An 11,800-nucleotide genomic window follows, 5' to 3' on the forward strand; every position below is an offset into this window, starting at 1 on the left:
GGGGGGGGGGAGGAGACGTATAAATTGAAGGAAAATGAAATAATTTACAATTTGTTCTTTTCTATTAGATAGCTTTTAGTTAAACGAGATGAATGAAATTTAAAAAATCGTGTTTTCTGTTCCGTTTTCTTCTGCGTGATCAGATTGGATATCGGGTGAACGTTTATGCGAGTTATTGTTCCTTCCTGTATTTGCATGGTGATCGTCTTGTACATTCGCCTGGTTTTTTAATTTGCATTGTTTTTCCAAGTACATTTTGAAACTTGAGTTCAAATTGTCATTGGGCGATTTGAAATGTAAAATCTTTTGAAAGGCTTTACGAAAGTTGGTGTTTTTCCACGCGTATATGAAGGGATTCATTCCGCTGTTAGCGGTGGCCAATGCGAACGTAGATTTGTACCAAATCGTCATTGACTTTGTTTTCCAACCAAAGGTTCGCATGCAAACTATGATAAAATAAGGAAACCAACAGATTGAAAAACAGCCCAATATCAGCAGTACCACCTAATCCGATAACATCATTGTCATTATTATCACTCGTTAATCGAACTACGCTTGTAAAACTTTTAATTAATTTCTTTTAATTTTTCGCTATACCTACCTTGATTGAAATTTTTAAAACGTTACATACTGTACCTGTACGCTTTTGCGATCGTTTTTCTCGGTGATGTTCGGAACGATACCGAGGTTCATGCGACGTGCGTGCATATGCGCTTCTTTCCAAATTTTCCAATATAGCAGAAACATGGCTATCCAACTGAGAAAGAATGCCGGTATCTGTATAGCCACTATGTAATATCTATTAAAATAATATGTATTAATTTATGATATATTTTACAGTCGTGCGTGAGCAGCTGCTTTGAAATAACAAACTGTTCAATACAAAACAATCAATTTATCGATGTGAAATAATACATATGGTTACGCAGCTGTCATCGCACGCGGAAAATGAAGAATCGATAGAATAGTGGTATAGATATGCTACCTCGGCAATACTGTTTCCAATTCGCATGTGTGTGACTTATCGAACCAATTCCAATATATCGGAATCGATGACACGCCCATAGTGCATACCCAAGCGACGACTATAGTCAGCAGCACGCGTCTTTTCGTCGCGTATGCGTTGTAGCTTAATGGGTAGACGATAGCGACATATCGGTCTATGGCGATCGCTATGAGATTGTATATGCTCCCGCCGCACGCCAAGGTAAACATAACGAAACGCGAGATGCACACCAACTTGTTGCGATGTAACGTACTGTCTACGTAAAACGCCAAATGATACGGAAGCGTTATGCCCACCATAAGATCCGATACCGCTAAGTTTAGGATAAAATAATTCGAAACGACGCTTCGGAGCCTACGAGCCCACGTGATGGCCAATATTGTGAGGACATTCCCCAATATGATCGCAACAAACAGGAAACAATCCAGCAAGATCCAAAACACCTGATCACTATTCTCTTCATTATCGGTGCCGTTTGCTTCCCACAAATCGGCCGATATATTCATTTTAATAACGTTGCTTTCCACCAAATACATAGCTCTGAAAAGAAACTTGAAATTTACTGTATATATATATATACACATATATACGTACGTTATGTGCGCACTTGCGTATGTTTTTGCAGAATTTGGAAAATCTTTACTTGAATTTAAAGGAAATAATGTTCCTTCGTTTTTACAGCTTGCCACGTTAAAGTATCTTTTAAAAATGATGAAAGAACGTCTAATGATAAGTGATCGCTAAATGAACGTTAAACTGTTAACTGTTTGAAGAGTAAGAAACACCTTGCATCCGCTTGCATCCATTTACAGAGAAATTAAACTATGATGATGTGTGTTCGTAGCGCTTTATATAATGTACAGTCATGGCTATTTGTCGTGCCTCTTACGAAGTCATTTTTTAGTTTCGTAAAACCATCAGAATGACTTTAACTCTAAAAATATGAAATATGTGAAAAACGATCAGTCAGTTAATATTGTCAATATTACTCACCTTTTGTACGCACACGCGTACATACACACGGAAAGAAACGGATTTTCGATGGTATTCATCTACAAAATGCCACTGTACATCGCGAACTGCACATTACGATTACGTAAAAACCTACGAAATATTCGGAACAAATAAATTTTTGCGAATATAAGATATTTTAGGAAAACGAAAAATAACAATACCTCGTGTTTGTTTCGTCACTTTGTTGAGAAAACGAGTAATTACTTTGAATCGAGTTTCGATATGCGTCAGCATTCACAATAGCTGAAGTGATACGCCTCTCTTGATGAGAGAGCGTAGATCGATTCGACAAAACGATTCGGCAGACACGCTGTTAGTGTTATCCGTCCGTTCAGGAGTGCTTTTACTTATCTACTCATCATGGTGGTTCCCCTAGCAAAGAACTGCCATAACTATCAGCCGCTATCAGCGGTTCATTCGCAATCGCAAAAGGTCGATAGGAGATGAAAACGAATGCGCTCAATCGCATGGGTGATCGTGTTATAACATTGTATTCGGCAACATGAATTATGCTATGAACTGTGCTACAAATGGTAATAATGATAGAAATAATCGCTATTTATGTCCAGGGTATATTTAGGTTTGCTTCCGAGCATACTTTAAGAGTAATGCGTAGAGGCCGCGAGACGCTGTTGACCTTACTGGAGGCATTCGTCTACGATCCTTTGGTAGATTGGCGAGCGGGTGCGGACACCAGCATAGCGAGTTACGGTGCTTGCCAGGCCAGAGCAAGATGCACCGGCGTTGGAAGAAAACAACTGGAGCAGGAGCTTACGCGTGCAATGTTTGCAGTAAGAACGGCGGAGATGCGCACCGAGTGGCTAGCTAATCGGTGAGAGAACAATATTCCTACTAACTTACTTATTTTTGAAATTTTTACATTGCTTTTCTCACGAATACATTTTTTTTTTTTCTTCTTCTTTTCTTTCGATATCCTTCAACTTGTATCTCTTTTGTTATTTGTATTTATCGTCGTTTGTAATAACCACCAATAACTTATACTTTTATCGGATGAAATCAGAGATGAATTGGCTAAAACCTTGCCGCTGCTGTGCCATCACTTGAACAGCTGGATTGAGACGACCGAAGCGTCGCGTCATTGCCAGGATTTACTGCAGGACCGACATCAGCAGCTCGCGTTAGTGAAAGAGGCGCAGGCGATCGGCCGGAATCACGCGTTATATTCGCTCGTTAAGCGATACAATTCGTTCAAACGAGCGCGTGATTCTCACGAGAAGGCTAAAGCAGGCTTAAAGGAGAGGATAGAGGAGTGCGAGAAACAGATAAATATGCATAATGTAAGAATCACTCGCAAAGCGTTCCCGCAAATCATATTTCGATTGTATTGTTTCTTCCGATGATAATAATTTTATTGTTATTCGTTATTTTAGATCGCGCTAGCCGCAGTACGAGGTTCCCAACTGGGACAGTGGCTGGCGGAATTGGGAAACTTGACCAATCAAAAAGATCACGTAGTGTTCGATCTTGTAAAGGAATTTCTGCAAAACGCTGGACAAAGTCAGATGATAGTACAATGCGAGCAGTCGGAGAACGAGCTGATGCAACTGGCTACCGATCAGGCCTTCTCCATAAGCAAATGTTTAGAGCTGTTGAGCCAATATTCCGCCATCTGTAACCTGTACCCTCTAAGCATTCTGTCGCAACACCGTGCGGTGCTCTATCACACTTGGGCCAGTGAGCTGTTAGCCACGGGTACCATCGAGGCGTGTCACGAAATCATGGCGCGATTCGAAGCGAGTCTAAATCCAATCAATCCGAACAACCCGCAGGTTCAGCAAATAATAACCTTTTCGTATCAGATGGAAGCGATCTTGAATGAGTCTAGCGAGAGATACAAGAAAGCTTACGAGAGGACAGTCTCCCAAGGCTTGCCGGAAGCCGGAAATAGAATTGAGAAGGCGTATGCTGAGTCAAGAGCACAAATTACGGGATTTTTGCGGCGGGAAAAGGGTGCGGAGAAAGCGTTCGAATGCGTCAATATCACCGCGCTGTGCTCCTTGAATATGCGATATTTGATGATGGAGGGCGCTGCCAAATGCGCCGGAGATTGCTTAGTGGATCTTACGTCCCGCGAAGGAGACTGGTTCCTAGACGACATGCGTCTGGTGTCATCGTTGATTGTTGAATTTATCACGCTGATACCGGAGAGCCACAAGACGAACACCGATCCCAAGATCGCACTGATATTCAAGTGCCTGAGAAGCGCCGATTGTATTTACAAGGGTCTACAGGATCTAAATTACAACTTCCAAACTATCATATTACCGGAAGCGATGAAGACTATCGTCACGGAGGAGCCGAGTGTCATGCGAATGATAAGCGAACTTGATGAAATTATAATACTTACCGGAATACCGCTCGGTGATATTCTGGCGCAGCTTGAGATGCATCTCCGATTCATCGTGATGGAGATGGAGAGCCCGCACGCGGTAGTACAGAGTATAGTGAATAACATAAGATTACGATTTGAAGCGTTACTGTCGCGACAGGCGGAAGCTCAGGATTTGAACCAGGAGGAAAGTCTAACACCGGGTCAGATGTTGCTGATGGGTTTCAACGGTTTGTTTGAAAAAGTGCAAATGGAAGGTAACGCCTTAGTGGCTATCCTGAGCTCCTTGGACATTCCGATGAACTGGAAGAAGATGGATCAGATACGCGAGGCCAAGGAGATGTCAGTGCCCATTTTCAACAAGGCTATCCGACAAGTTCTCGAAGACATATTTCTGATCAAGAGATTGCACACTATACAAGAGTTCTTTATGATGTGTAGGGACATTGCTACCGCATTCAAAGGCGGATTGGCAAACGTATACGACGATGAACGACTTAACAAGCCCGTCCGACTATTCACTGCCGATTACGTTTCAAGGCAGTTGCTCGGAGTGACGACGCAGACATTGGCGATCGCCTTGTGTTTCCTGCTGCAGCGAATGGGCCTGAATGTAACTACCGAAATCGAGCAGAGAGATATTGGAGCGGAAAGCAAGGTCTCGCTAGAGGAGTTGTGTCGGAAGATGGTAGATGATTGCTTGAAAAGGGGATTGTTCTCGGGCTCGGTTTTTACACAAGGGAGTGCATTGAATAGCACTTTGGAAAGCACTTGGCGACGGCAACAGGTAGCTAGATTGGCGCAACAGAGCGCCAAGGTAGCCAGGATCAGTCTTCAGAGACTTCAACTTCAACAGACAGCTTATCATTGGTTACACGAAGATGTTCTAATGATGAGACCCAATATGAATCCAATGAATCCGATGCATCCGATGCATCCTATCAATCGTTTGAGTAAGTCCTTTAATCGATCGATTACGCTATGTCGCCTTATATCTACGAGTTTTAATCAAAGAACCTCTCGCGAACGAATTAAAATTAATTACATCTGTCTTTTAACCTCTTTTAAGTTTCAACCAAATAATTTTCCTGTTTCTTTTAGATCGTTCCACCTTCATGCTCGAGTTACGAAAAAAAGCAGCGAAATTATCAAACTTACAGTCGCGAGTGTGCGAGGCACGCGAACAACAACAGAATCTCATTTCGAGTGCTGTACAACGTCTCAAATGGGCTGCCGGTGCCAATCCAGCACTGGGCGAAGTCATGTCCGCGTTCGACAACGCGGTATTATCATCGTGCGATAAATTGACTAGACAACACAATTTAGCCGCGATGGTAGTGAACACGTGCAATTCCATACTGCACTATGAGGCCCTGAGAACCAGGACGTCGGAGAGCGTGACGCACGATACCAACTTAGTCAAATTGATCAAGCACTGGGAGGAGAGTTGCCTATTGACGGTCAACCTGAACATTACCGTTACCATGATAGAGGAGAGCCTTGTACAGCTGCTGCAGTTGGAGAACAATCAAGTGGATGCCACATGGTTAAAGCAGGCCGAGAAAATGGTATCCGAGGCGATAATCGACACTCAGAAGAAACTGCAGGAGAAACAAGAGGCTCTCTTCACGGCCGAAGACTATTTGAGGGAGCGAGTGATGAATCTGCAGAACGTACTCGCCGAGCATCATCGATTGATGTCGGATGTCAGAGCGTTGCTAAAGACAATGGCCAAGCAGGAGAATATCGACGGTCTGCAGGATTTTCTGTTTGTCTATCGGTCTTTTACGGAGAATATTTCGGCGGTAGTGAAGGAACTGGAAGCTGAGAATTTCGACTCTCCTCGCGGCATGGCGATGAAGGAAGAATTGGAGGCGATGGCGATCAAAGTGCCCAGTCTGTACAATCGATTGTTAGAGTTTGCGAGTGAGCGGAAGTTGAATTCGACGAAAGGCACGGGGAAGCCTGCAGCAGCGGGTAATCTACCGAGGAAGAGAAAGAAGAGGAAGAAGGGTAAGCTGATGCGGCAGAACAATGTATGCTTGAGTCCAAGGAAAGGGACACCGTTGGCCAGAGATCCGACCACGGGCAAGGGTAGGTAGTCTCTGTTCTCGATCGACTTCCAAAGATCACTTATACTATAACACAACGTGACATACACGTGTAATAATTCTCTTCCATTTTCTCTTTCTTTCGCCGTTATTTTAGCCGTGCAAGAACGGAACGCCTACGCGCTGAACGTGTGGCGTCGCGTACGTATGAAGCTAGAAGGCCGCGATCCGCAACCGTCACGCAAGTATACCACGGCCGAACAGGTGGAATATGTGATACGTGAAGCGCAGAGCAACGATAATCTGGCCTTGTTGTACGAAGGCTGGACACCGTGGGTCTGAACGGACGACGGCTGGCGTTCGCGCGCCCCGATGGCTCGACACTCGTCTCACACGGTACTCAATTTCGTACCGTCGTACCATACGTCGCCCTACGTCGCCCTACGTCGCCGTAGGAGGCAAAACACTCCGCTCGAATAACCAGCTGTGGTGGAGTATCCGGCAGAAACGTCATCTGGAAAACATGTCGGTTTCATAGCTCGATCGTGGATCGATCTTTTCAACGCGACAATTGAGAACCCACTGCGCCGATTCTATAATTGTCTCAAAAACGAGGCTACGATCTGTTACACTTGGAGATAAGGAATGTCTTCTCTTCCTTCTGCTCTCTCCCACCCTTTTCTTTTAGAGGAAGCGAGAATCACGAACATATCCAGTCTCGAGCGAATGCGGACAGATGGTATTCTTTTGGAAGAGCCACGAATTTTTGAGAGAAATGTAGAATCGGCGTATGTACTATTCTTACGCTAACGGTGTAGTCGCGAGAAGCGTTTGGCTGACGATATTGATGGCAAGTCCGACGAAGAAGATCTCGATATAATAACGGTCGTTGCGATAAATAGTCGCACTGTCAACATTTACCGTATGATGGCTAATACGAGTTGCACGAACTTGCCGTCGTGTAATACCATCGTGTCAGGAAGAGAATACCTGACGTTTCAATCGATATCTAAATCGATATTTGCACCGATGTAACTCTAGAATATACGTACGGTGTATACGCGCGAGCACACTTGATGATTAATTTAGAATCCGAGATTACGTAGACAGAGCACGTATCCCATTGCAGCATTATTTTTTAACAGAGATGAAAAAAAAACAGATGAAAAATGAGAAAACTCAGTTCAACAGAGATTAAAAGATGTCTGATGTATTATTGGGTTATACGTAATTGAACGCATACTCGGCGCATACATACATATTTAGACGCGCGTGCGTGCGTACGTATTTAAAAAATTTAATGATTTCGTGTATAATCTCGCAACTTATTGCCGATTAACGGGAAAAAATTATTTCTATAGTGAGTACACGTGTAGCTTTCAAAGTTTACCGCGTCGACTTTTGAGTTCTCGGTTTGAGTTTTGTGGCGTTAGCATCAGACAATCCGGGGACGAAGGAAGAAATTCATTAGCTTCGTAATCAACATTCGATACACCTATGTCCTCTCTGGCGTCGCATAGTTCGCCCAATTATTATTATTTTTTTTCTTTTTAATACTTAAAGAATACTGTCGCGTGTGTGATAAGTATTTTCTCACATACCATATAACGCAAAAGTAATGACGAGGACTCGTTTCTTCTTAAAACGTTCATCACGAATTTTGGAACTTTATAAGATAATTGTGCAAATTTAATTTTATGTAAGTCCTTGGGTATTGTAGATCATACGAGATTTTGTTACGAAAACAAAAATAAAATCGGCGATCCTTTATGGAAGCGCAATGAAATTTTATACGTGGCTTATACACCTTCGAATTATTTCTAACATTTCGACAAATTTTACACAACGAACAATTACAATTTTGGCATAGACGGATTTTATTTGTGTAAACTCGGAGAAAAAAACTTATTACCTACCATATGTATAACACCATTAATTTTTCATACAATATCAAATCTCTACTATATTACTTGATGCAATATGCTGGAATTAATAAGCACCATACCATGGAAACAAACGAGAATACTCTTTTTATTAATTTACCCCCTTCACCCATATTTCTTATCTTTATTGAAAGAACATTTCTGAATAATTTTCTAGCTAGAGATGAGAAAGATCCGAGAGATTTTATTAGGAAAAAAATCATGTGTGTGATGCTATAAAATAAGCTACTGCATTACTATTGCTTTCACAGATGTTTTGGAATGTCTTTGACCTTACTCCAATTAAAGTCATTATAGTTAGGGTTTCTCTGCCAGCCATATATCAGAGGTACAATCTCCACCAGGATATCTACGCAAAGATTAACACGTTGAAATTGTTGCAAGAGATAATAATGTAATATCCTTTCTATAATTAATTGAAATTAAAAGAAATTGGCAGTAATTTGATTTATAAAATATGTCGAAATGAGAATCAAAATAAAAAGTAAAAAGAAAAAAAGAGCTAAAAAGATTACGAGATTTTATCTTTTGACAAAGAGAAATTCCATCTTCTTTTAATTTATTCATTTCTTTAGAAAATTAAAAGAATAAATGAGACTTTTTATGGAGGTAACATGGAGTTACGGGGATATCCCGTCTCTTACCTCATCTCGTGTGCTAGTAAAATATCGCTTTTATCAGCACCGAAATCAACAAGAAATTGTCGATCGAGCTTCATTCCGCCCTTCTCTACGTCGATATCAAGTTTTACCATTGTCGATCCATATCTAAATAACGCGCGCAATATTATTCAGCGTAACATTATAAACGTTGTTCTTTTATCGATTTTATAGTAAGAAAAAGAGAAGAGGAAAAAATAGTACTTACTTGAAGAGCTCGGGATAAAACTGTTTGTCCCATGGTTTAAAGATCGACGTAGTTATGTATAAACGACGTCCGTCCAAACTTAGTTGTAACATTTGCGGTGCACCATATAATCTACGTCCCTTCACGTAGACGGGGTCGGGCTGATTGCTTATTTCTTTGTCTAGCATCACACGTACCTGCGAATCGCTCAGTATCGAGCCTCCCAAGAAGACTTGACCCGTTAATTTCGGATTTCTCGTATCAGAAATGTCATATTGTCTAACATCGCCATGTAACCAATTAGACAGATACAGGTACTTGTCGTCCAGACTCAGCAGAATATCAGTGATCATACCTAACAAGAAGTGGAGAAAGGCCTTTATGAGAGGGAGAAGAACAGAAACAAACCTCTGTGATACTGAACAACATCGGCATGTTATCGTCGATGACGGAGTTTCTACTGGAAATTTCCGATATTACAGACCTCGTTCAAATTTTGAAAAAAGAATAAGCGATTCATACAACACCCGGGGTATGTATTTAAAATACTTTTATTTAAAAACGGTATTTGTAAGAATATTGTATCGTGTATTTCAGTAGAGTACATGAAAATATTTTGCATTTTTAATATCTTTCATTAAAGATTGTAAGTATTTTAAATACTAAGATTGTGACGATTAATATTATTATATTTAAATTACGAAATACATAAAGTTTTCAACCTTTTAATTTTAAATACTTTCATGTACACCGCTGAAATATAAAATCTACTTTTAATGCGAAACTATGTTTCAAATAAAAGTATTACATGCTCAATTCTGACAATATACCTGACATCAGAGGCATGATCCATCCCTCGACTCTTTTCGGTGGTATCTGTATCACCTTTTCGACCTCCCACGAATTGTCTTCCGCTTTATAAAATCGATAAATATTCGACGTTACTGCGCAACCGACGAATCCTTCAGCTGCCAATGGATCATGAAGGAATCTTATTTCAAGGGGTGCGATTCCATCATCTCCCAGATTAATTGTCTGTTTCAGTTTACGTTCGTTCCACGAGTAAACGTTCAAACTTCTGCCATAGATTTCTGCAAATTATCAATCATTTCATGATTATCGATATTTCGTGTGACACAATTTATCCTTGGATAAATATTTACTGGGGTCATGAATATCCTTTGGAATGTATCCCTTCTTAAAAACTCTAGGTGCACCCCATTCTGTAGCGATAAGCGTATCGTGATACGGTTGGTACCAAAAATCATATCCGAAAGCTGCTTTCTCGTGGCTCTTGGTCCATGTGCCTTTCGTTCGTAGAGTCTCTGCGTCGATGCAGAAAAATTCACCCAATCCATCACCATTGAGATTTCCCATGGTGGAGACGATTATCTCGCCATTTGGCAGACAGTGGGAAGTATGCGGTGTAGATATCCCGTGTTTGTGCATCTCTTCCGGTTCCAGAACCTCACGACATAAAAATTATGTCTTCTGCAAACAGAACGCGGAAACGCTTGCCACGGGGCAACGTCTTGCCGGCGAGACGTCGATCGCGCGGCAAGCGTTGCCGCGTTCTGACTGCAGAAGCCATTACTTTGGCAAGAAATACAATGTCGATCTCTTGTATCGAATTTGCTATATATGCATGTATGTACAATATACATATATAAGTATGTATAGTATATATACACGCGTATATATGGAAAGAGAATATAGGTACACGCACGCGATCTCTCGTACCTTCTTGATTCTAGGCATTTTCTCATTACTGGTATCAACCAGATACACTCGATCCGACATAAGACATGGCAACACCAGCGTATCGCGTTTACGGGACGATCCGTGACAGCTGCTACAAATGTTCCAGCCAGAATGATGTAACTCGTCACCAGCCGTTAGCATTCTCAGTTTGTGTATTATCTGCGTTTCCAAGTCTCGTATACGTTTAAATGTATTACAACTACCAGTAATTATAATCTAACGATAACGTTTTAACATGCATGAAGGTACTTAATACCTGACAGTAAGTCGGACTATCGGGATCCACATCCACCGTGCAGAGGATATCGGCCTTCTCAGGGTTCGTGTGTATACCAACGACGTACAAAAGTTTCTCTCGCGGTCCCTCGACCATCGCCGCCTTCGGGCTCCTGTAACCTGGCCCGGAACACGCTACGACAAAGGTCATTTGTTAAGCGTTAAAATTATGCTACATTTACACGCGTGTATATATATATATATTTTAACTGTTTTACTACACTATAAAGGATATCCACTGCATAGACTTGTTATTAAATAAATATGTTAGAGCGTCAATAGTCAATCAGTAATTATCTAATTGATCTATCGAATTTTTAATAAATCGAGACTGCTGCACGCGTTTTATACAAACTAATGCAAAAAAGTTAAGGGAGTACTTAAAAATCTGCAAATTTTGTCGGTTTTGAGAAACTAAATATCTCGACTTCCAGGAATCGCAGAACATTGTTCCTAAGCGTATTTTAAATAAGGGATAAAGCCTCTATGTTAAAATGGCTTAAGTGAAATTTTTCGTCTCATTAAATCGGTTTTTTTTTTTTTTTTTTTTTTT

General features: G+C 41.1%; 2 protein-coding genes across 2 annotated transcripts in view; one reads left to right on the forward strand and one right to left on the reverse strand.

Annotated features, from left to right (window-relative positions):
* Positions 1-6,763, forward strand: part of nonC (serine/threonine-protein kinase Smg1) — a 15,382-nt gene extending 8,619 nt beyond the window's left edge. Inside the window, exons 11-15 of the mRNA XM_018546479.1 lie at positions 2,590-2,852; positions 3,042-3,318; positions 3,412-5,323; positions 5,472-6,464; positions 6,579-6,763. Of these exons, the coding sequence (XP_018401981.1) occupies positions 2,590-2,852; positions 3,042-3,318; positions 3,412-5,323; positions 5,472-6,464; positions 6,579-6,763 (3,630 nt within the window). The remainder of the gene's footprint in view (positions 1-2,589; positions 2,853-3,041; positions 3,319-3,411; positions 5,324-5,471; positions 6,465-6,578) is intronic.
* A 1,424-nt stretch (positions 6,764-8,187) lies between these two features.
* LOC108779122 (selenium-binding protein 1-A) overlaps positions 8,188-11,800 on the reverse strand; it is a 5,056-nt gene continuing 1,443 nt past the window's right edge. The window contains exons 2-8 of the mRNA XM_018546480.1: positions 11,228-11,382; positions 10,951-11,130; positions 10,374-10,677; positions 10,041-10,301; positions 9,232-9,565; positions 9,009-9,131; positions 8,188-8,713 (exon numbers count right to left, since the gene is read on the reverse strand). Of these exons, the coding sequence (XP_018401982.1) occupies positions 8,662-8,713; positions 9,009-9,131; positions 9,232-9,565; positions 10,041-10,301; positions 10,374-10,677; positions 10,951-11,130; positions 11,228-11,382 (1,409 nt within the window). The 3' untranslated portion in view covers positions 8,188-8,661. The remainder of the gene's footprint in view (positions 8,714-9,008; positions 9,132-9,231; positions 9,566-10,040; positions 10,302-10,373; positions 10,678-10,950; positions 11,131-11,227; positions 11,383-11,800) is intronic.

Source organism: Cyphomyrmex costatus, unplaced genomic scaffold (assembly GCF_001594065.2).
Source record: "Cyphomyrmex costatus isolate MS0001 unplaced genomic scaffold, Ccosl1.0 scaffold55, whole genome shotgun sequence".
Classification (NCBI taxonomy): Eukaryota; Metazoa; Arthropoda; class Insecta; order Hymenoptera; family Formicidae; genus Cyphomyrmex; species Cyphomyrmex costatus.